Raw genomic sequence first — 26358 nt, 5'->3', positions numbered from 1 at the left:
GGCATGGCAGGGGAAGGATACTGTAAAATCTCCATTCCCTCTCCTCTCCAGGGGAAGGTTACTGCAAAATCCCCATTTCCTCCCGATCAGCTGGGACTCGGGAGGCAGAGAATAGATGGGGGCGGGGCCATTCAGAGGTGATATTTACCGGTTCTCCAAACTACTCAAAATTTCCACTACCGGTTCTCCAGAACTGATCAGAACCTGCTGAATACCACCTCTGGTATCATAGGTGTTCCAAGCTTGACAAAAGGAAAGTAATTGCATCTTTTCTGATTCCAAAGAGATTACCTGTAATAAACTGAATACAGGAACTGGGGATGGGAATGGGAATGAAACAATTTATGCGTTAGTGGAGATCCAGGTGTGTGATTTAATAGAACTTCTCTTGAAGAAAATGAGAGGGAAATCCTAAAAGGGCAGTGTCCCAAAAAAAAAGTATATTATTAAGGATCTCTGGAATGTATACCCATTCAATTACAAAAATGAAACTTGATATAAATATTGAAGATAAATGGAATTATACATGAGCAACCCCCACACACATACACATTGATACTGTATCTATTTCTATTAAAGAGTTTTACAAAAAAAATTACAAATATTTCTCTATCCCACCCCTCCCTTCCTTACCCTCGAACTTCCCGGAACAAAATACAGGGTATAACAATTAACAATCATATACTAACCTAAGCTAGCTATCTATGGACTCCTGTCCCCCCCTTCACACTTTAAATCCCCTTTTATTTAACTAAATATGAATACTCTTAATTTTTCTATTCATTCATAAGCTAATTGATACTTTTTAGTCCGATATTTGTTTTGAATATAATCAATCCATCTTGTCCATTCCGATATATATCTTTCTTGTGAATAGTCTTTCAAATATGCTGAAATTTTTGCCATTTCTGCTAAATTCGCTACTTTATCTATTTCTAGTAGAGTTAGAGAAAATCCTTTGAAATTAATGCAGCACCGGTATTGCATCCCAATGCTTTTAGCAAAAAATTAAAAAATATATACTGTATATCTATGGACAGCAGAAAGAATATGGCTACATGAAAAGACATTTGGTAAGGTTGCCCAAAGACTCAAAATTTTAATGGGAAATCTTTAGGAGGTAAACATCTGTTTCATTAGCTCAAGCTATATTAAAATGTGCATTTTATCATTGTTCAAAGAAGAAAATGAAAATATTAAGAATACAGATATTAGGTTTATGCTCATAACAGCAAGAATTATTGTTATTCAGAAATAAAGACATCGGAATTTCAACACTGGATTTTTGATACTCTAAATTATTAGTATTGTCTCAATGGAAGGACCTATGGATACAAAAATGCATGTTATTTAGGTATAACATTCCTTTTAATTTAATTTGTAAAGGTTGTGTACTTTTTTGTATAAAATTAGAACCAACAAGGAGGTATTTAACCTCAACAGCAGGGTGAATTTTGTGGCATGAAGTTATATCATTATCTTAAAGGAGAAGGAGTCTTGAATTTATTATGAAGAACTGTATTTTTTAATAATGTACTTTTTTCTATATTTTTTTTAAAGTTAATGTTCAGTAGATGGTGGCCTGCTTTTGCAATTACCTTACATACTTATTTAAATTCTGTTGTATTAAAAGTGATATCTGCTAAAGATTTTCTGGCTTTCCTTTCTCTCATCATTTTTCTCTGATCTCACCTCCAATATGACCCTTGTAGAGAAATGATTTGGTGCCATTCCTATTCATTCTCCAGTGGCCCTCCCAACCCTTTTTTTTTTTTTTTTGGTTCTGTCTGACTTTCTTCTCAAATGCCTTCTTACTCCTGAGATTCAAAGGCCTTGAAAATCAAAAGATTATTTGTTTTTTTTCTGATAGGAACTGTGCATATCAGGACCTGGAGCTTAATTAGCTTCCAGACCCTACTGCTTTTCTTTCTTTCATCCCACTCTATCCCCTTCTGACAGCTGCAGCTACAAAGCAAATCAATAAAAGTAGAAGGACATATTCTCCATTAACTTAATATAGAACATTTCCCCAAAATATGAAATTAAACTTTATTATTAAACCGTAAAGGCAAGATTCTAAGAAACCTAAAAGACTGAATCTAAATTCAGTCATCACTTTCTGCATTTCTCAAAGGAGATATGTAAATGAACACCAGATAAGGCCAAGCCAATCTGAACTAAGGAAGTGTACAAAGGTGGGTAGATGATGCCCAAACTGCCTCTATCCCCAATCATTTCTCCCTTGTCAGTTTTTTGGTGACAGCCATTTGTATATGTCCCGTTGGTTGCTGCTTGGTCTTCACTATTACATTTATTAGGAATCAGTGATAAATATTTGTACCTTTGTGGTATAGATACAATAGAGAGCAATTTCAAAACAGGGTGGCATTAATATTTAGGTGGGAGGATATGCAGCTACTCAGAATTATGCTCACCCAGACTATCTGTTGCTATGGAAGTCTAATGAAGGCAAACACTAATCCTTCTGAAATTCAGTTATTTTAGTGAGATGTCAGAATTTCAGCAACAACCAGAAGTTCTAAATTAAGTATTGAATGGAGCTCCTTTATCCATGGGAGTATTTTCCTTATTTTTCTTTCACTACAATTTATTGTTGCTTTTCACAGCAATAGGCAGGCCAAAATAAACCAATCTGCCAAGGGCATGAAAATGTGCAAATTAGATTCCATCTATTTCTTTCTCTGCTGTGCCACACTTGTAACTGGAAAGACTCCCTTTGATGTCTGAGCTATATCACTCGGTAGCTTAGAACAGCCATCTGAGTTCAACAGTAGAAGATGGATTTTTGTCATCTTATTTTCAAATTCTATTGTTGCATTTCTAAAAAAATAAAAAAAATAAATGCAACCCATTGTGGAGTGCTAACCATATGGAGTCAGTGCTGCATTGGCTTGGTAAATATTGGCCAGCTGCCTCTGGAGAGAATGCCTTTGCAGACTGCAGCACACACTGTTTGATTAATCAGCTAAACTCAGAAGCAGATGTGACTTGAAATCCAAACTTCTCCGCCTGAGCTCTGCTACACAGCCCCTTTTAACTACACTGGCCACCTTTGCAGTCATGACGTTGTAGAGCTCCTTTGTCATGTACTCCACTACAATGTGCATATTTGACTGGGAAAAACAATTTGAAATCAAGTAATAGAAAATAACTAATATTTGGGTATATTACATCAAATAGATGCAATTATTTTGCAACCAGGGCCGTATTTAAAAATCAGAAAGACTTCCAAGGAGCACAGCAGGTATATGATGATGCAATGTAAATGATGCAAGATTGGGGAAGGCTGCTTGATTGTGAACAGTGTATGTAGGACAGAACTTCATTATGTAAATTATATCCTAAGAAGTCTGCATTTATTTTCTATGTTCAAGAAGGCTTGGGATCTTATTTTTACAATAATAGCCTTTCAGTTTTCTTTTCAAGTTGATTTTTTTTTCTGAAGTTTTATTTATAAAGTCTATGGGAGCTTGATATTTAATGGGGGTGGACAGCAGGGGTGGCACAGGAGAACGATCTTACTGTCTATCTTACTAACCCTACCCCACAGTTGTTCTCTGCTCTCTATACATCCATCTTTTTTTATTATTGCATTGATGTATTCTCATTGTGTTCTTTTTCTTTGTTTATTAACTTATTTCTGTTCTCTTTGCACTCTTTTCATTTCTTTTTACTGTTATAAGCTGCCTAGAGTAGCCCCATGGCAAGATAGGCTGCAAATAAATTTAACAAACAAATAAATATATCTGCTGCAATACTTGAATGCACTTGTTCCTGTTGAAGCAGTATAATGTAAAATTAATTTTGAATCAAAATAGCTGCTGACATTCTTCCATTTTCCCTCTTTCTTACAGGCTACAATTGGAATTGACTTCCTATCTAAAACCATGTATTTGGAAGATCGGACAGTAAGTAGCAGGAAGTGCTGTGAACTGCTGAGATTATGAAGCTCTGTGTATAGAAAGAAACAGTGGGCAAACATCAAGAAGTTTCCATGCTAAACCCCTCCTGTTTGACCAAACTAATAATTAACTTGTCCACTGACAGTGTGTCATACCTAGTAGATGGTTGTTTTTGATATATTGCCCTGGATCCTCTTAAGAAAGTGGTGTCCTAAAAAAAAAAAATGGAGTCACACTTTTTCCACTTGCTTTTCACAAGATTCTGCTGTTGCTCCTTGTGATGCAGAAGTAGGACAAATGAACAGAATTCGATCTAGCAATTATCACCTTCCATAAATAATGACCACAAACCCCATGGATTACTTATAACCCAGAAAACATTTATCTGGGATTTTGGCTGAATTTTAGTGTAGGGATTAGCACTTCATTGCATTCTTTCCATGGCAATAAATAAAGTTACCTGTGAATCAACCTTGATTGCAGAAGGCTTCAGGGGCACATCACGTTTGCTTGGCTTAAGTACCAGAATGGTTTGTCATTACTTTCTTCTGGATGTATTTTTGACTTTCTAGTCTAGTATATTGCTAATATTTCTTGGAAGTCTCCCATCCAAGGCTTCATTTTCTTTCTTGCTGCTAGCATGATTGCTGGGATGAGATGGAGCATGCAATTTCTTCAAAGAGGGACACGTGGCCTCTTAACTAGGAAGCTTTCCTTAAGTGCCTATGTTTTGAGGTTTCTACTTTTTCATAGAAATGTCACTGCCCCTACTTTAAAAAAACAATTTATAATTTGGGGAGAACCTTTTTGTAAGGATAATCCAATGTCAACACAGATGGGCGTCAGCTATAACGAGAGAGAAGCAGCGGCCGCAGCACTGCATTAATCAGTAGCATCTCGTGCAGTGTTAATGCAATCTCAAACATCCATCTTAGTCCTAATGGATTGTTTCCAAGGCTTTCAAATTGCTTTTATGAAAATGACAGGCAGAGTATAATAGAAATGCAAGAGGAAAAATACTGGTAAATTTCCCTAGGCTGCCCCACAGATTGTATGATCTAGGGGCTGGACGATGAATATTGTAGCTTTCTTATTTCTGCTGTTGTTTCCCTAGGGAAACCAAGTCAAATGTATCAAAGGGTGAGTTGCCTGCATTCACACTAGGTTTGGTGAAGCATTCCTTTGACAAATATTCCTGAGTCAATTTGTATTTTGTATATGTGTAAAACTCTTGTGCCCAATTGTACTTTATGATGACACGATGCTTGAGTATTCCTGGTATACTGATCCTCCTGATCCCTCTAATAATGCAGATAGGTACAGACTATGTTGCAAATCTCATGAATCAATGCAAATGTGCATTGCCTATGCCTTCCTTTCAGTGAAACCCGGCTGTGTCTTTCGTGATACAATTGTAGCCTGATCCCAGTTGCTTTTTAAAACCAACTATTACAGCATCTCTCCTTCAAATTTCTATCTCGGTGGCCCCTTTTTGTTCATTATATCAAACTTTCATAGTTGTAACATTTGTAATACGTTTTTAAGATGCCAACTTTTTAAAATAAGAATTTCAACCTCATACTTTAAAACATACAACTTTTTCTGGATTAAAGATTCCATGAAGAAGGAGTACAAATATATCAAAGCAGATAATATGCATGTCCAAAATTTTAATAAGTAGCAGATTGTCTTCTGTCTGGTGTCCTCCAAAGGCCAACATATTTTAAGGACATCAGGTTGGGGGAAACCAATGTACAAAATATACATAGAAATTCTTTCTCGCCATCCATGTTCTATAGATTATAAATACAGAAAATTATGTTTGTAATCTTGTATGGGCATTACATAAAATTACAAATATTGTTTTGAATAACTAACACACAAGGATAAAACATGAAACGATCAATTTAAAAAACAAAATACATGGCTAGAAGCCTCTTCTGTCTAATTCTTTATCACTTTTGTTTTCTTCCTGTTGTTTATATCTGTTTCTCTTCCTAATTGTATGTGTGTATATGTATATGCCTTTCTCTTTGCTGCTCTCCTCCCCTGGCCCTGGCAGGTACGGTTGCAGCTTTGGGACACAGCAGGCCAAGAGAGATTCCGAAGTTTGATTCCCAGTTACATTCGTGACTCTACAGTAGCTGTGGTGGTTTATGATATCACAAGTGAGTTAAGTTTGGATGTGGTTGTCTAAATGGAAATACACCATGAAGGCACTTTTTAGTTCAATATCAGTACTCTCTATTACATAGTATATCACATTACTCAATATAAAGTAAAACAAATGATTACATTAGAAGGATTTCTGAGTGCCATCTGCCAGAAATAGTAAGGTCTCCTGCTTGAGCAGAGGGTTTATTTATTTATTTATTTATTTTTTCAGATTTCTATACCGCCCTTCTCCTTTTGGACTCAGGGTGGTGAACAGCCAAAGTAAAACACTTTATACACAAAAGTTAAAATAGATTTAAAATAAATTAAATAATTTGGCCCATAATTTAAAACATTTCAATTTAAAACCAATTTCAAATTTTAAAAACCCATCATAAAATCAGGACAGCCCGGCTAACTGAAAAGTAGGTTTTAAGGACCCAACGAAAAGTCCGGAGGTCTGGGATCACTCGTATCTCTGGGGGTAGATTGTTCCAGAGGGTAGGTGCCACCACAGAGAAGGCTCTCCCCCTGGGGGTCGCCAGCCAGCATTGTCTGGCCGACGGCACCCTGAGGAGGCCCTCTCTGTGGGAGCGAACTGGCCGGTGGGAGGTAATTGGTGGCAGAAGACGGTGCCGTAAGTACCCCGGCCCTAAGCCATGGAGCGCTTTAAAGGTGATCACCTTGGACTAGATCACCGTGGACTAGATTACCTACAAGGTCCCTTCCAACTCTCTTATTCTGTTATTTTGTTTGTACTGAAAGGATATGAGATGTAACACTGGAGAGCTTGGCTCTGTTCTTCTTTATGCTACCACAATATTTTAAGCTGCAGTAGGATGCAGGAATTCTAAATGTCCTTGTTAGCAGCTTCCAGTACCTTTCAATCTTGTTGAAGTAAAGCTTCCCTTATGTGCATAATTGTAATCCAAGGTTTTATTTTTCTTCTATTTAATCATATTGATTTTTGGAGATTGTCCGGACAAACCCCTGTGGCTTTCTTAGCAAGGTTTTTCAGAAGTGGTTTGCCATTGCCTCTTTCCTAGGGTGAAAGAGAAAGCAACTGGCTTAAGGTGGGACTAGAACTCAGTTCCTCAGCTTCTAGCCCAATGCCTTAACCATTATACCAAACTGGCTGTGTATATCTACATTGGAGAAGGCTAATTCTTAAGGTTCGATGAATATTAGAGACATACCTTAAATTCCTAGCCAGGTGCTAGTTGGGGAATTCTGGGAGTTGAAGTCCACACATCTTAAAGCTGTCAAGGTTAAGAATCATTGCCTTAAGGAGTAGCTTCATAGTCCAAATAAGTATCCTCAAATCCCACATTCTACTTCCACTATTATTAGACCTGATACACTGGGAAGTCTCATGCCAAATAAAGGAATCCTTTAACTATACACTGGTTCCTTTATGAGAAATTAGATCAATGCTTTTTAAATCTTGTTAAGAGTACATTATTTCCCTTTGTGTATATAATACTGATTGCCCATATGGTAAAGATGAATTGATTTATGGGCTGAGTGAAGCTAATAAACAAGCAAAACACTGAACTATCTTCTGATCGGTATTTTTATAAATACGCTGTTTTAAATTTTTGTGGGTCTTTTTTTTAAAATGACACATTAATTTACTTTCCTTTAACATGTTTGCATCTAGAGCGATGGTACTTTCGATTGCACTTCTGTTGTCCTTTCCAGTATCTATCACTATAATATTTCTCTGGCTCAAGATTTTATTTATTATTATTTATTTTATTATTCATATTTCTATGCCGCCCACTTTCCGAGGACTCTGGGCGGCTTACACCAAAGACAGTATACTAAATAGCATATTGCCCCCAAGATGGCTTGAACTGCCAACACCAGAACAATCTGTGGCAGTTTTGCTTTAATACCGTGCTTGTATTTCTTTCATTTATTATATTTATATCCCATGCTTTCTTCAAATTACAGTTAATTTGTAATATTCACATATGCCCATTTTATCCTCATATAGGCTGAAAGGGAGTGATTGACCCCATTACGCCTTGTAGCTGAATGTCCATTTTAATCCAGGGATCCCTAGGTGTGATCTACCCATTATAACCACATTGGCCAATCCAATTCATAAGAAAAGTCTCCCAGATCAGACCTACATTATGGGGAAGATAGAAGTGGAGAAAGATTTGTCTGAAATAACCACAACCATCTAAATCAATTATTCATAAACTTACTTAATCTGCACTACTGGTTATCTTTCATGAATTTGTCCACTTCCATTTGAATTGGTGGCCATCCACAACCCTTCTGGGGGCAAATTCCATAATTTAAGTTCCCTCAATGATTTTCAGATAGTACTCATTTTTTTCCTTCCACGAAACCTGTCTCCATGCTGAAGGAGCTACCAAGATAAAATAATTCTGATCTTGAACCTGGATCCAGATTCTGCCATGAAAACAATAACTTTTTCTGAAGCCATTTCTCGCCATTGTATTGTTCCTATTGAAAGGAGCATAACAGGAGCGGAAAGTGACAGAAAGGAGGATCTGCCTCCCTCTGGTGGCTCCAGCTGATCAAGGCAGTTGAAGAGTGAACAGACAAAAGTGACTCAATATAAAAGCTCCTTTTCTAATGGTTCGCTTTGGAAGGACTGAGAGGACTGCTTTGGTTGCTATAGTTGCATTAACTCTGTCTCTAACTGACAACTGACCTTCTTAGAAAACAAATGTAGGCATTAGTGATTTGTTGAATAAAAAAGCTTGGGCCTTCTGTCACAGTTTGTTTGCCTTAGAAGAACTTGTGGTTGAAGCTGTTGCCAGTGAGGGTACACACAGAAAACTAGCTCTGTGAACAAAAGACACAGGCGACCAAATAGTCTACAAAACAAGGATAGTGGGGAAAAGAGCATTACTGTACTTGAAATTTATTGCTGTGCTAACACAAAACACCTTTCCTAAGGGATACTTTATCTGAACAATGTCTGGCTGCAGCTGCAAGTGACTAGTACAGAAATGCTTAAAATGTTAGTATTGGCTGTGTTTGCAGCTTGAGCTTGAAAAATAGATTTTTTTAAAAAAAATTGATTTATATGCCGCCCTTCTCCGGAAACTCAGGGTGGCTTACAATGTGTTAAGCAATAGCTTTCATACTTTTGTATATTTTATACAAAGTCAGCTTATTGCCCCCACAAACTGGGTCCTCATTTTACCTACCTTAGAAAGGATGGAAGGCTGAGTCAACCTTGAGCCTGGTGAGATTACTTGTAAATTTTATGAATGTCGCTTGTGATATGCATGTTTTAAAATCAATTGGCTAAGGGGAGGGGGAATGTTCTGATAAAAAAAAATTCAGCTACCTGAGAGAAATTTCTCAGTTGACATTAATTCTGTCTCTTCTATAGGCATAGATGAGGTGCTGTTGAGAACATTCTAATGGATGTTGTGGTGAAAGGCACATTTGATGTCATGCCCAATCACTGTGGATTACAATTAAAATAAAGCAACAAATCTTCAACCTTCTGTTCACTTCCTGTCCATTCTTGTCCTTGTAAAAATACCTTATTAATTTGGAATTTTTTTGTATTAAAACCTTCTCTCTTTTGGCTTTCATTGTCTTGAAGTTTGTACCCAAAATCTTAGTCTTGATTTTTTTGAATCACTTTTATTTCTTCTTTCCTCTAGCCTCATAAAATAGGCAGAAAAGTTGATATCACTTCTTTATTGTACAATTGCTTTGTACACTCTGATGTATTTCATCCTTTTTCTAAGGAAATGAGATTCTCTATAAGGAAATCCAGTCAGCTGTCCAACTTCTCTTTAATTTTCAAATAATCCTATGAGATAGTCTTAGTATTTGGTGCAAAATCCCCTTTAAATTTTCACATATAAATAAATTACTTTAACCTAAACTCAATATTCAGACACTCTGAATTTATTAATCTAGGGGGAAGAACCCAGATATGGGTGGAGTACCTGGCTAAAAATTATATGAGTTGTGGTTCAAAAATATTTGGGGACCAGAGTTTCTCCATCCCTGAGTCTGAATGAATTTTCTCATATTCATTCAGCTCTGTGACTGATATCATAAAAATTCTCCAAATCCTTTGGCTAAGCCATTTCTATCATCTGTTGGAAAAAAACTGGCATTTGCCCTGTACCTAATTTCTGGTTTTTCTTCACAGATCTCAATTCATTCCAACAAACTTCCAAATGGATTGATGATGTCAGAACAGAAAGAGGAAGTGATGTCATCATTATGTTAGTGGGCAACAAAACTGATCTTGCAGATAAAAGGTAAATACCCACTATCAGAATGAAAAGGAAACATTGCAGGTACAGAAGGTGTCTCTTAATTTGTTTATAATGTACACAGAAAAGTTGAAGAAAGGCAGTAAGTCTTATACTGTGGAAGACCTTTAAGGTCTCTTTGTCAAAGGAAGAGATTCCCTAGAGTGATATTTCTTCTTGCATTTGTTGTGGAAGTAGATGGAGCCTAGTTCCAAGATATCTTGTTTTCCCCACTTTCCAGCTGCATTGAATTAGCTACCATTTTCCCTTTGTCTGACTCTAGGCAAATCACCATTGAAGAAGGGGAACAGAGAGCTAAAGAACTGAATGTCATGTTTATTGAAACAAGTGCAAAAACAGGATACAATGTAAAACAGGTAATGCTTATTCTTGGGTACACATAAGAAATTGCATTTTTAATATATGAGAAAGGATATGTAACGGGGAGGGGGATGGAATATATAAAGAGCTGGTTATTCTGTTGGTAAAAATCATCGCAAATAGGCCTTCGTGACCTGAGCATTTTCAGGATGCCATCACTTAATAGCCTTTATACAAAAATCATTTTTATTTAATTAATCCCTGATTTGCAATCAGTTGGCTCTTCAGGCATATTACTTCATATGCTAGAAATTGAAATGATACCTCCTGGAAACACGTGGCTTTCACTGCTCAGTGGAAGGGCTTTCCATGTGATACTAATCTGAAGAGCACTCATTTTTGTAACCTTCAGTCAACATATTGGTGGAAGACAGTTTGGGATTCTTTTTTTATAAATGTCACATGCACAGTATTATTGCTAGTTTCAAATTCATTTTGGATGCAAAGATCCTGGTTGTTTCTTTTCTTGTTATTTAATTCCATCTCCCATTGGCCTTGGTGTCTCTAGCTCTTCCGACGTGTTGCATCAGCCCTACCAGGGATGGAGAGTGTTCAAGAGAAGAGTAAAGAAGGGAGTATCCTTTATTAATTAAGAACAGCAGTTTCACAAAGGGAATTTCCCATTTAGGAATTCAGAGGCAATTCAAATAAATAAGAAATGGGATGTTTAAGGTGGCAAGTAAGTTAGTTATGATTGTGGTAATAAGGCTGTATGTTGTCTTATATGTAACATGTACTGTATATATATTACATATTTTCCTCCAAATTAATTTAAGTTTAAAGAGATTTACTCTGCTGTTCCATTCTCCCTCCCTCCCCCCCCCCTCTCTCTCTCTCTCACACACACACACACCAATTATCAATGGTTGGAATAGGGGAAATATTATTTATTTCTTTATTTAGAAAAATGTATATGGCTTTGCAACGTAAGCAAATAACTCAGGAAATCACAATTCAGAAACTAATATAAAAGCAGAACAGAAAAGTACAATTTCTCTAAAAGTAGTTATAACAGAATATAAAGTCTGGGACATCTTTAAAGCAAGCCACACCCCCTGAAATTATATGCTGAACTTTTCTAGCAGCTTTACCCCAACACGTGAGGTAACAGCAAGATCTTCACATCCTTTCATAAGGCTGGCAAAATTTCGGCAAACAGACCTTGGAGGAAGGTATGTTACCTGGATCACATAATATGGCACGGTTCCACAGAACCCATCTGGATCCATGACTATGTTGTTGGATCTGTTGGAGTGGCAAGAAATATTTAACTATTAAGTCAATATAATCCAATATCTAAAGTGTGAAATAATTAATAGGACCACCCAAAATAATACAAATATCCAAGTTCTCTAAAACTCCAAAATGAAGAATATTAGTCCTAATCTAAGGTCTGTCTCTTGCAATGGGCAATATACTGTATCCTTTGGACTGACAGAATGCAGAAGTTAAAAGAAATACAAATTGTTATATCAAGCCTGAGAAATAATTTGGTTAATGCATTCAGTATTATATAATTAAACCAAGTTTTGTAGCCTAGAAAACTGATTTAGGCTATTTGTAATACAGGTAATCTTGATTTATAACCACAATTGAGCCCAAAATTTTAGTTGCTAAGCAAGGCAATTGTTAAGCCCCATTTTACAACCGTTTTTGCCACAGTTGTTAAGTGAATCACTGCAATTGTTACGTGAATTATGTGGTTGTTAAGTGAATCTGATTTCCTCCATTGATTTTACTTTTTGGAAGCCAACTGGGAAGGCTACATGACCTCAAGACATTGTAATTGTGATAAATAAATGCCAGTTGCCAAGAGCCTGAATTTTGATCATGTGACCATGGGGATGCTGCAATGGTTGTAAGTGTGAAAACCAGTCAAAAGTCACTTTTTACAGTGCCGTTGTAACTTTGAACAGTCACTAATCAAATGGTTGTAAGTCAAGGACTACCTGTATTGCCTCAATACAAACTCAGCACTCCTAGAACATTAACATTAAAGTTGGGATGATACTGATGTTTTTAAATTAAAGTAGTTCTTAGTGGTTGGGGTGAAGGACTTGAAAGAGAGAAATATATCAGGCTGATTATAATTATCAGTATCCACAAAACTAAGTTTTGCACTTTCTTTTCTCTCTCCCTTTATGTTCAGTCAACATAAGAGTATAGAAGGGACAACGAGCAAACACATAAAAATGCACTCATTTAGAATTCAGCATTTCTTGGTGAAGAATTTTTGGTTCTTATTTTTTTAGGGAAATAGAGCTTTCCATATATTTTAATATAAGCATATATCAAGAAAATTGCTATTTAAGTTCAAACATCTTTAGTTTAATTTAAGATCATTATATAGTGTTCCACCTATGTGGATTTCAAAAGGCAATTGTTTTGAAAAGTGTTGGAAATCCAAGTTATAATTCTGTATTTGTTTCAAATCCTTCAAGAATTGTATATCTCTAGAATTTTTAATCGCAGATGTGTAGAAAATGGTTCATGTTGTTTTGGATTTTGTTTTTCCTACTGGGAAAGACTGCATGTACAAGTCAACAACTTTGTGTCTTGGTAACATTCAGCTTTGTATTGTAAGGTATCAGAAGGCAGATGAGGAATCAACTAACCATATCCTTCCTATTGTGAATTTCACACACACACACAATGACCTTGTTAAATTGAACTCAGAATCTCATTTCTCCCATTATGGGATGAATACACCAATGGAAAGCATTAGCACAGAACAGTACTAATGAATATTATTCAATTAACTGTTATTTATTTGAGATAAATGTAACCCAGCAATAATGACTTCCTTCTGTCCCTGAGGCTGGCAGGAAATAGAGAATACACATGGATAGTTGCCAACTAATGGCAATTTATACCATTCTTTCTGTAAGTTATGCAAGAGGACTGTGTAAGTCCTCCTTCTCCCCGAATTGCTGATCTTAACAAATAAATGTGATTTAGAAATTAACTCGAGCAGACTCGAGTTAAATGTGAGTTATATGTATGCCTTCACTTTGTAAAAGTAGTCAGTCACTTCAGTGGCTTCCAAATCAGAACAACAGTTGTGTCTTTGCTAAATTTCAATGTTCAGTTTAGGAATTGTTTCCCCCTTTTCCATTTCCCTTTTATCTGCTTTCACAGCAATCACAAACATAATTTGAACTTTCCACAGTGTCTGCTGCTGGGTTATTTTCCTGACGCATTCGTGTATATTTCAAGTTCTTTTAATTACTGAAAAACTTAATCTTGTACAAAAGAGATATCAGAAATTGAAAGTTTTCTGATCAAGTGTCAGCTCATTCATGTGTCTTTTATACAACGTGAATGATGTGCTTGGGTTATTATTTTTTCTATCCGGGCTTTGCATGCCAATATTCAGATGATATACATCTTGCCATTCAGTCCTTATTAAATGAGCTACAGGTAGTTCTCCCTTAACAACTGTTTGTTCAGCAACCTTTTGAAATTATAACCGTGCTGAACAAAGGGACTTACAACTTATACCCAGAGTTACAGCCATTGTAGTACCCGTGTGGTCTTGTAATGAAAATTCAAGTGTTCGGCAGTCAGCTTGCTCTTATTATCAACTGCAGGAATGCTGCAACTGCCTATACCTGCCTATTTTGTCCCCCCATCTTAGCTGCCCAACTGGCCCAACAGCATGCTCAAAGCTGCTGCGATCCTCGACACCCAAGACTGCTCCCTACTTCATCATACCTGGAAGACCTTAGTTTGTTACAGTGCCCATAGCACACATAAATTGCTCCACTTATCTTTGTGATTTTCAGCAACAACAGAAGCCACAGTCAAGGTTTTTAAAATTGCAGTTTTTGCATTTTCCATACAGTCTACTTTGTAGTCACGGAAGAGTGGGATACACTGGGCCTAATTTTCATTTATCCAAGAAGTCTAAAAGCAACCCAGACTACGAAATATTTCTTTGGACAGAAAAAAAGGCACATGCTTGAAGTCCCTGTAGCAAAAGAGAGCTATGTCTGTCTTGTAGTCTAATTCCTACTTTTTCTTTTGGGAAAGGGTAGCTCATTTAGGTGGTGTAGTAATATAAGAGCCTTGCGGCGCAGCAGACTTAAGTGCTGTTAAGTAACACCAGCTGCCTGCAATTACTGCAAGTTCAAATCTCACCAGGCTCAAGGTTGACTCAGCCTTCCATCCTTTCGAGGTAGGTAAAATGAGGACCCGGTTTGTGGGGGCAATAAGCTGACTTTGTATAAAAAAGAACACCGCTTGGGGGGGGGGGGCAAAGCCCTACTAAGCAGGTATATACAAAAGTATGAAGGCTATTGCTTAACGCATTGTAAGCCGCCCTGAGTCTCCAGAGAAGGGCAGCATATAAATCAAACCAATAAATAAATAAATAAATATGTTAGGCATGTTAGCAGCACATACAGAAAGCTTTGCTTCTGGACATTGCTAACAAAATAATTTCAATTGCATTGCTTTTTAAAGTGAGCATCTGTTCTCCAGGGTGGTTCAGGAAGAAATTCCACCCGGTTTTTCATGGAACTATTTACATTTAGAGGAGCTGCACAGAATATATACAGTATGTTCACTTTGAGTTCCAGTGATTTATTCATTAGCTGGATAGTGGCATGACTTAGGTCTCCTTTTATGTCTTGGTTCTTCATTTTAACTACTACCACTGGTTAACTGAATATCAGGTGTAATAATCGATTATATAATCCATTTCCTAACTTCATCATAGATTGGCAATTGATTGGTGAAGGACCAATTCTAAAGAGGGAACAGGATAAATGGAAATGGCACTCTTAACATTTTCAGGATAAAGAAAAAAGATGGACTGATTAGTCCATCTGAACTTTGCTATAAGCATTCTTAGCAGCGTTTTTTAATCAGAATTGTCTCTATATTGCATTTCAGGTGTGATTATAAAGGCAGACAGTGCTTATTCTTTCCCTTCAGAGTTGATGCTGCTGATTAATGCAGTACAAGGTGTCCTCAACTTACAACAGTTTGCTTAGTGACCATTCATAGTTACAACAGCACTGAAAAAAGTGATTTATGACCATTTTTCACACTTATGACCATTGCATAATTGCATAATTGCGTAACATAATTTACATTCAGATGCTTGACAACTGACTCACATTTATGACGATTGAAGTGTCCCAGGGTCATGTGATCAGCTTTTGCAACCTTCTGACAAGCAAAGTTAATGGGGAAACCAGATTCACTTAACAACCATTTTACTACAGTGATTTACTTAACAAATGTGGCAAGAAAAGTCGTAAAATGGGAAAAAACTCAGTTAACAAATTTCTGACTTAGCAACATAAATTTTTAGTTCAATTGTGGTCATAAGTCAAGGACTACCTGTTTTCGCTTACTGGAATTTGTAACAAAATCTTGTTCTCTCAAAGAATACAATTCTTATTTCATAATGACCAAAGGAATAACTTTTTTGCTTATCTCCCTTAACCCTTTTCTTCAGTGATAGACATTAAATTGGACAAACCACAGGAACCACCAGCGAGTGAAGGAGGATGCTCTTGTTAATGCAAAATGCAGGATCTGTCAGCTTCATTTGACACCACGCTTGTTGTGTTGCTTCCTATTGGTTAGCTTCCTCAAAATACAAATTGAGTTATTGGTTGGGGAGGATTTTTTTTCTCTCAATACTTCTCTTGGGTGGGAGGCTCAACACAAATCAACAGCTGGCTCTAGCCTTTTCTTTTTTGTTTTATTTAGTTGTAATATAATGTACTTTATTAAAAATGCCAAAACAATTCAGAATTTTCCACAAGACACTTTAATCGTGTGTATACAACTTTCAGCCATGGGGACTTTTATCCTTTTTGGGGCACTTTTTTTTTTAATTGTATATTTGTAAAAAATAAAAGTCAAGTCTCCATCAACTTGAACTAAAATTTACAAAGAAAACCCCCAAGATTATACAGGCTGCCTAATTTCAAAGTTTAACATATTAGCTGTAGCTGCATCTTGTAATAACCTAATACTGATCAGTTCACTGAGCATTACCATTTATACACTAGAGACAGCATAGTCAATCCCGTTGCAACTGTTATAACATAATACAGGTCTCTGATTCTATAGTTATAAAGAGGAGGAAGAGCAAGCTATAAGTGAAATCTAATTCATGACAGTGGCAGTCTTTCTGCCTAGTAGACCCCATTCTCAAAGAGAACATCTTGGCACACTCTGTGGTGCATGTGCAGCTTCCTGCATCCTATTTTAATATCAGAAATGGTTTAAAGTCCTCACTTATGTCATATAGTCCAGGTGTGTGACTTTTTGAAACTTTAATGGAAGCCCTAGAACAAATGTATAATTGAATGTATATGGGAAGCCAAGAACGCTGCTGTCTATTTACAAGCATCGTTTGGATCAGGGAACTCTGAGTTAGTCTTTATTCCCTGCATAAATCACTGTAATCAGTAAGAGCACCATTAAATTTAGGTTGAAAAACATATATTTTTCCTTCCCACTCCCCAAATATCTTTATGCAATGCTTTCAATTGTTAAAAGTAGATTCTTCTAATGAAAAATTCAAACCAGTTGCCAGATTTCAAACAGGATTGTTAATTACTATAACTTCAAAAAAATGTCCCTATAAGATCACCATTTTTAACCAACAGGACTATTCAAGGTGGTTTATTATGAGTGATAGTAATTTCTGCATGAACGAACAAAGGTTGAGAGAGAATAAATGGTCTGTCTCCATAAATTTACCTTGGCAATGACAAAGTGATAATGTATGTAATTTTGGTATACATGTGTATGCATGTCTCATAGTGACATAAAACATACACTAACACACAGAGTTGTGTAGAGGTGTATGTATACACATCCAAGCACAATATAAATGCTTGGTTTCACCCACTATTACAGTTGAGAATGCAGCCAACAATCATTGTAAAAAATTATAGTTGCTGCAGTGTGTGGGTCTAGAAAGTCTTTGTTAATTGTTGGGGGAAAGTGTGATTTGTCAATGTCTTCAATAAACGAAACTCAGATACATGTGAAACTAGAAAAAAAACTACACAAAGACATATCTCCAGATGTTGTTAATCAATGTGTGATAGTCCATGTAGTCACATTCTGGATGCACTACAGAGAAAGTTACTTTCTGAGATCTCATTTTAGCTGTCACTTCAGCTAAAACTACAGAAAGTGTCACAGAGATTAACTACAATATTATAACAAGTGTGGGTTTTTCATTATGAAATAGTATTTTTCAATCTCAGTTCTGTACAGCCAAAATATTTCAGTTATATGCTTTGGAAATTACTTCTGCTTACTTGTAGTCTTATCCCATGCACAATTTAGTTTGTCTAATTGTAGCCAAAGCTATTGATCATCTGTCTCAAGTTTTCTTTCCTTCCTTCTCAAATCCATTGACCTATTAATTTCCTTGCTGATTTCTCCTGGATATTGTCATTTTTGCAAGCACCTCTGTGACTTCCCTGCCTTGTATATTGCTTCATTCACTTATCACTAGCAGAAGCTGCTTATTACCTCCACTGCTATTTTCGCTTTATGGTTGTCACACTTGTTTTCTGCTTTATCTTCAGAATTGGTTATAAAAATAACATTCAGGTTTTTAACAAGAGTGCTACCATATTTGAAGATTCTAATTTTATGAGATGAAACGAAGCAAGGTTTGAATGGTCACTTACCATTTTAGTTAGCTGAATGTTACAGTGGCTTCTGCACTGTAAATCTGCAATATATGCTGAAAACTGGCAGCCAATCAGATCACGCTTTTATTATGAAGTAAGCAGTCAATACACAGCAAACCACTGGTCATAACCTAGTATTACCTCACTCCATTTGTGGTGAAAAATATATTCATTTCAAGTAAAATAGACATAATTTCCTCCTCCTGGCCTAATAATCCTATGTTTTAGCCCCTTTACCCAGCCCTACTGCTTTTTGATTATTCTGGGTGACCAGATCCTGAGAAGCAAAATCAATTGGGCTTCCCACCCAATAACCATGTAGGCATCCTTATGCAAATTACCAGAATGAAAAATAGCTGCTTCTGCAGTGCTGCTCACCATTGGGGGGGAAAAGGTGTGGGGGGGGACAGTAATGGGAAGACAGGAAGGATTAAGTGGTATTGCCTAATTGTTTTGAGGTGGATATACTGGGTCCGACAATGCCCTTTTTGCATTTCACCATTGAAATCACAAATGTTTTAAAGCGAATAGACTATTTGAAGTGGTCCTAGTTACACACACGTAATCCCAGAAGCAGATTATCCCATCCCATTTTCTTTTCCAGGGTATTTTATGAAAAAATAAAATTTTTAAAGATAAAACCAAATTACTGAAAACCTGTCAACTTTGTGAGGTAGTTAAGACACGAAGCACACCTAGATAAACAAATTATAATTGTAAGGTTACATTATCAGAACCTTGCAAGTCTGAAAGTACATTTCTCCATTGTTAGCTTTACAGCTCAAGAAACTAGGGAGGGTTCCTTCTGAGTGTTTGCCATGCCCACATTCCGTTCTTAGCTGAACATTCACCTCATTGTAACTCTTCCCCCTACCATACCCATATACCACTGCAAAAGGGATTAAAAAATTAAAGCAAGGCAAGTTAGTAAATTGTTAATGTTTGAATTTGTTAACAGAAAAAGGATAATGCAATTTTACAGTGAGCTGAATATTATGGAGGTCAGATATTCCCAATTATTAGGATTCGAAATAAAATTAAATGAAATAGCTTATAACTGTTAACAAAGGAAAACAACTCAGATGGGCTTTCTACATGGAGGTAAGCATCTATATCAAAAAGAACGAGAAGAGATAATTAGGTCAAACATAATATACCATTTATTTAATAAATAAATTAAAGGAAACACATTTTCCCCAGCCATGAACTTCTGTTAAGAATGACAGCAAAAATAGATCCTTCAAAGTATATTTAATTTTCATTTTTAAAAGACCCCATAATCTTAAGAAATAGTAGCATCAGAGAATATATGTATTCAGTATCTCTCTCATACCTTATTCTGAAGAAACTGAAGCATACTAGAATTTATCAGAATAGTGGATATGTGTGAGAGAGAATTTGCCTTTGCACTGTCAAAAGCAGAGAAATGTGAATGCTACATTTATGTTATTCCCCTTTATATAGGATTTACTTTTAAAAAGAGAAATCCCTTCCTGGGGGAAGTGAAAATCATGTAAAACCTGGCAGTCGTTCTAACTATAGACATATTAGACTCATGTTGTAGGCATGAATTGACATGCATGTAAATAAAAAATGACATAGCTGAGATGAGTTGGAGATTTTCTAAAGGTCTGAGATTTGATGCCTTGGCAAAAGTATTTCTGCAAAGCATAGAAGTCTCATTCATATTAATTAAATCTCAAAGACATTGGAAAGCCTCTTCCAAAGTCAAATGAATAAATTTTACATTTTTAGATATCTTACCAGAAGCACAAACATAAGTAACCCACAGCAAAAATTGGAGTGAAGAGCACATTTTTTAAATTTTGTATCAAAAGAAACTGAACATGCTTTAATTTATGAAGAAAGTATAGTTACAGTATTTCCTTTTAATATATATTAACCCATTACCCTCCAAAGACGTGGAAGAACCAATGTATAATGTATCAGTATAACACATTTCTAAGGAACAACTGGGAAAATCCAAATATGACTTTTTAAAGTGACAAATTATAAAACCATGGTGTAATTTATTTTTCTTCTGAAAACTCAGCTGAACAGAATAAGAATAGAGATGAGGCATACATAACAATTTTGACACTAGGGCACAAGGCATTTTGAAGACACTGACCTCCCAATCACAATGTATGTCTGAAGTACATGAACTGGCAATTTTTTTAAAAGGCGGTGTTTGCAAGACAAAAACAAAATCAGAAAGAGCAGTGGTGGAATTCAAAAATTTTTACTACCAGTTCTGTGGGCGTGGCTTGGTGGGTGTGGTGTGACTTGGTGGGCATGGCAGGGGAAGGATACTGCAAAATCTCCATTCCCACCCCACTCTGGGGCCAGCCAGAGGTGGTATTTGCCGGTTCTCTGAACTCAAAATTTTCGCTATCGGTTCTCCAGAACCTGCTGAATAGTACCCCTGAGTTCACCTTATAGTTTATCTGCTTCAATTATAATCTGTAACAACAACTATGCAAAAGTATACACTTCGATCTTTGAAGTAGAAATGTTTCTGTTCCTTCTCCAGAAGATCACAGAGATCCAGGTAATCAGTTCCTTTCCAATAAAATGGATTGTTCCAAAACAAAAACAAAAAAATGGATTAATGGCCTGTGTTGATATGAAGGAGGGTTTCTTTTGTTTAGAAGAGATGATGAGAATTAGTCTGGATTTTATTCCACTACAATTGTTCATAAAATGCAGGGTTCTGTGTGTAGAGGGATATCCAATATGTCTCCAATTCATATAAATATTGCACTTTGCTTAAATTTCAGGTGTATCTAAGTGTATTCATAATTTATAATTTACCAGAGATGAGAAATTCCAAACTGCTTCCTCACCCCAATGGCTAGGTCATATAACTGAAGTTTGAAGGCAAACATGAGTTAAAAATTTCTCAACTATACACAGCTAATATTTAAAATAATCAGTACAAACAAACCTAAGCACTGTTGTATTGGTTCACCCTCAAAGCAACAGTCCAGCTGTCTTATTAGTTTTGATTTATGTTTTGATATGATGCTTTCACTACTCGTTCTGGTTTCACACAATGATTCATGAAGCACAAAAGTGGTTCAACATGTATTTCAGATGTCTTCTATGAGTGAAATTAGCACTAATTCTCACCATGCCACATGGCTTTAAGAGGACAAGAAAGGGGGAAGGGTTTGCAGTATTTATTTTCATACAATTAGAAGAGTAGAGTTAGAGAAACACTATTTTTTTATAAATTTAGAATCTTTCCCCCAAAGAAAAGATTGCCTTAGCAAAAGTCAATGTGCAATACATTATTTCATTAATCATAACAGAAATGTCCGGAAAAAAGTGGTTTTGAACATTATCATTTTGAATATATTGGCTAAAAAACCTGCAATTTTCATGAACATATGGTGTATCCTCCATCTCTTTTCTGCATGAAGAGGTTTTTTTTTCTCCCAGACCATTCATCATAGGACCAAACATGGGATGTTTGCTATGTGCATCTTTAAACATACTACTGATATTGCCTGTTAAAGAAATAGGCTTCAGATTCTATTTTAGCTTGATGCAAGAGTCTATACTCAGAAGAAAAATAAGCCCATTCTCCACCTACCAGCATATAACTATCTAACCATTTGGCCTTGTTCCTGAGACTTTTGCTCAAGTTTGAAGAAGTATTCCCTAAGTAAATCTCTTCCAGGTAGTCAAGACTGCACTTTCATAACCCCTGGCATTGTCCATACTAGCAAGATGTAAGGGTTTAGGTCAACATATTTGGAGGACACAAAGATGGTAAAATTCTGCTCTGCCACATTCCTGGGGCAATGATTATGTTTTATTGTGTTAATTCATGAGAACTCCATCTCTTCCCCCACCCCCCTGTACTTCATCTTAAACTATCTCTGCCCTTGAGTAGATGGCTCAAGGTAAATCTTGAATTTATCCCTAGTAAAATACAAACTCTTCTTGAAACTTTTTTTAAAAATCTGACCTGTTAATCTAATGGCTTACCTCGAACACAACTTCTGTAGTATAATCCTTCTAGTAGTATGTTTTTGGAAAGGCAAAATTGTGTATTATTCTAAAAATTCACCATTAATGAAAGTTCCTGTAAACTTAGCTGTCTACAGCTACTCATATGAAGACAGACCGACAAAAGACAGGTGTAATTGATTCGTTAAAAATGTATTTAGTGAGCAAAAAGCCAATTTACACATATCGTTATGCTCATAGACAAACCTTTATTATCAAGATGATAAGGAGGCTGGAAGGCAATACTTTAACAGAACTGGAGGCAATGGATGTGTTTAGCCCGAAGATGTAAGACAATGTGGAAACATGACAGCCCTTGTTTAAGTATCCAAAAGGCCATGACGTAAAATATCAGCGTCCAATCTTCTGGTTTGCCTCGGCCGCATTGAGTTAACAGGAATCTTGGGCTGCATATAAAATATATAATATACTTAATATATATAAATCACATAACATTAAAAGTTTACAACCATATGCGAGCGTATTACTAGCTGTTTGGGGTCACATGTGGCCTGTTAGCTACAGGTTGGACACACCTGATGTAGAGGACAGAATTGTATAGTTCAGAGTTGTTCCAGAAGACAGGTTTTTAAAAAAGGATTTAAATTATGAAAAGGCAAATTTTAATGACCTCAGGATAAATTTCCTAAGCAGCTGTTCCACTGCTTAGTGGAACAGAATGCCTCAGAGGTGGAGCCTTCTTCACAGGAGTTTAAACAGGCTGGTTGGCAGTCTATTAGGTTTGCCATAGTTATAGCTTTCTGTACCAGTGGAGGGGGAGGTGCCTTTCATATACCATCAGAAATATTTGATTATCTGTGGAAGAGAAAGCAGAAAACATGGCCAGTGGCATTATGCTAAATACCCAGCTAAAATTCTGGGAGTTGTTATTCCAACACATTTGGCTGCAGAAGTTGCAGAAATTGGTTCTGATAAATATGCACACAGATTACCAACAGTGAATCCATGTAGATAAATTCCCAAAATATTAGGGAGGAAAAGAGTACAAAAGAAAACTTTCACCAAGCAAAATATTTGCTTATTCAAAATTCTTAGCAAAGAGTGCTCCCAGACATCATCGCAGGCATGATCTTATCATACTTTTTGTTTGTGAAGACAGCAGGAAAATTCCCCAGAGGGACAATGAAGTTGCAGAATAAAAACTTAGTTAGAAACACTTTAGTTAAATTAATCCAGGAGACCCAAGATTAATGGAACACCAGTATTCCAGGAATTAAACTAACATCACAGCCTGATACATAAAACTGCAATATTTGCAAAGTGAGACACAAGTGGAGGAATCACAGGCCAATATTTAAAATTTAGAGGTTCTGCCCTCTTCTGGCCATTTGCATTAACTGAAGAAATTCAACCAAAACACAAAACTAAACTTCAACATAGCTCAGCTGAAGAGCTTTCAAAGAAGAATTTCTATAACACTCCCAGGAGCAATTTACAGAAATCATACAAGGGAGAGTCTCCCACTGAATGGATAGTTGAGAAGAAAAAGACTATAGACAAAAAAATGAAGAAGAGACAGTCTCACTGGGACCACCTTTCATTGGAACTGGTAATATAACTGAACTTAGTTTTATTAATTTTATTGGCCGCCCATCTTACCACAGGGTAACTCAGCAGCTTACAATATTAAAAAGATAAAACCATATGAATACTCCAAAAATATAAAAATACAAAATACAATGCCTAAAAGAGAGGGAGGGAGGGAGGGAGGGAGGGAGTAGAATGAGCAGTAGGGGAGATGGGATCTGATATTATCTACCACTCCCAACATGAAGCTCCTTCTTTGGAGTCCCAAGCCAACTGGCAGAGCAAAGTCTTTAAGCTCCTGGTTATAAATGACAATAAAGGTAATTTCTCTTAAATATATAAATATCATATCAGAGTTTATTTTTAATAAAAGCAGCAGAATCTCCATGCAAATGTTCTTAGCACAGTTAACAAATCCTTAAAAAAAATTAAAATGCTGCCTTCAGTCCCTCCTATTTTTCTTCCTTTCCAATTGTCCTTATTCTCTTTTGCCTGTTCAGATATACGATAACATTAGTGCACCCCTTCCTCAAAAAGCTGTCCCTGAATCCAACAGTTTTCAACAACCACCAACCAGTTTCCTATCATCCCTTTTTGGAAAAGTTTGTTTAGCTGATAGTCAGACAATCCTAAAACATCTGGAGCATCACTTGAACACCATTGACATTGATAAAATCATCATCAATCAATTGCAAAAGGCAGTTATACTTGGAACAGCTTACATCTTGCAATGGTACTTTAGCACTATCAAACAGCTGTCTATACCAGGTCCTTAGGAATCACTCGATAAGTGGATAAAAATACCAAATCCAATTTAAACATCTCACTGACTATATAACAAACCATCACAATTAATAATCATAAGCAATTATTATGGTTGGTTGCATAGTCAGCAAGATGTTTAGACTCAATTTGGCATTATTATCCACCTACTGACTCCTTTCGAAGGACTTAGGATAAGCCATTGTTGTTTGATAGTGTTAAACATATTGTTACAGAGTGAAAGCTGTTCCAAATAAAGTTGCCTTACTATTATTTGTTATTATTATTTGTGTCCAAGGAATTGTTTTCAGCCTTGGTAGATAATGACACAAAATGCTAATATATGAAGGCAAGCTACTAAAATAAACAATCATAATAAACAGAAATTAAGCTGTAGATGTTAATTCTATTTATTTTTTTGCACTAGTGATGCTAGTGCAGAGTTACAAAGCCAAAATGGAAAGTTTAACAGATTGTTGGTATTAAAGAAGAATAAAAACTCATTTCTTTCAATTAGCCGGTCTCTCTTGATTTTATGATTTTATGGTTGGTTTTAAATTTTTGATATGGATTTTAAATTGATAAATTTTAAACTATGGGCCAAATTTAATTATTTTAAATCTATTTTTAATTGTATTTATGTATAAATGTTTTTATTTTGGCTGTTCACCGCCCTGAGTCCGAAAGGAGAAGGGCGGTATAGAAATTCGAATAATAAAATAAAAATAAATTAAAATAAAATAAGTACAAAAATAAGATTTTTGTCACCTTTGGACAAATACGTATGAAGCATCGATGAGTGTGGGAAGGTGCAGACCTCAAGGAGTTCTGTCACAAGAAAACAGAAAAAAGGTAAGAATTAAGAGACAGAACTAAATAAATTATTCTACAATAGCACAGAGTGGCCCACAAATTGTTTAATCTTTTGCTGTTCTGAGTATTCCAGAACAGAATCCCTACCATCCCAAAATACCTAGAGCATGTCAGTTTGGGAAGGCCTAAGTATGTCTTAAGAGACAAAGCATGTGAAATGGGGGTGGGTGAGAGCATAAAATAGTTATCTAACCACTAGACAGCTATGCATTTAATTCCACATTCCTTTACAAATTGTTGGGAGCATGGAAAGAAAAGAGACATATTCTATAGATAATGAGACTGAAAAAGACCTTCCAAAGATGCATATTCTACTCTGCACCATTAAAATATCATCGCTGTAACTGTTTTAAATTATTCCTTAGTAATGTTTAGTTCTATTTTTTTTAAAAAAAAGGAACAACAACCCTATCCCAATTGGCTTCTTCTCCTTTATCTCTGAAGAGCCTAACAGAACAGTTAAAAAATGAACAAAAGAAAGAAAAATTTATTTAGCATTTATATACTGCTTCACAGTGCTTAACAGCCCTCTCTAAGCAGTTTACAGAGTCAGCATATTGCCCCCAATAATCTGGGTCCTCATTTTACCAACCTCGGAAAGATGGAAGGCTGAGTCAACCTTGAGCCTGGTGAGATTCAAACTGCCAAATTGCAGGTAGCAGCAGTCAGCAGAAATAGCCTGCAGTACTGCATTCTAACCACTGCACCACTGTGGCTCTCTTATGTCACCTTTACACCAGAAACAGTTGTGATATA

At 36.2% G+C, this 26358-nt stretch overlaps 2 protein-coding genes across 3 annotated transcripts in view; one reads left to right on the top strand and one right to left on the bottom strand.

The window, feature by feature from the left end:
* The window catches only part of RAB6B (RAB6B, member RAS oncogene family), a 39889-nt gene extending 22909 nt beyond the window's left edge, over positions 1-16980 (top strand). Inside the window, exons 3-8 of the mRNA XM_070945117.1 lie at positions 3876-3929; positions 5986-6091; positions 10240-10351; positions 10629-10722; positions 11235-11301; positions 16194-16980. Coding sequence (XP_070801218.1) covers positions 3876-3929; positions 5986-6091; positions 10240-10351; positions 10629-10722; positions 11235-11301; positions 16194-16258 — 498 coding nt within the window. The 3' untranslated portion in view covers positions 16259-16980. The remainder of the gene's footprint in view (positions 1-3875; positions 3930-5985; positions 6092-10239; positions 10352-10628; positions 10723-11234; positions 11302-16193) is intronic.
* A 5628-nt stretch (positions 16981-22608) lies between these two features.
* The window catches only part of TF (transferrin), a 92428-nt gene continuing 88678 nt past the window's right edge, over positions 22609-26358 (bottom strand). For both annotated transcript variants that reach the window (XM_070944929.1, XM_070944928.1), the window contains exons 17-18: positions 25498-25557; positions 22609-22826 (exon numbers count right to left, since the gene is read on the bottom strand). In XM_070944929.1, the coding sequence (XP_070801030.1) occupies positions 22810-22826; positions 25498-25557 (77 nt within the window). In that variant the 3' untranslated portion in view covers positions 22609-22809. The remainder of the gene's footprint in view (positions 22827-25497; positions 25558-26358) is intronic.

Source organism: Pituophis catenifer, unplaced genomic scaffold (genome assembly GCF_029215685.1).
Source record: "Pituophis catenifer annectens isolate HBS135680 unplaced genomic scaffold, rPitCat1.0.hap2 SCAF_6, whole genome shotgun sequence".
NCBI lineage: Eukaryota > Metazoa > Chordata > Lepidosauria > Squamata > Colubridae > Pituophis > Pituophis catenifer.
The sequence above is the reverse complement of the archived record's forward strand: the minus strand, read 5'-3'. Positions and strand labels throughout refer to the sequence as shown.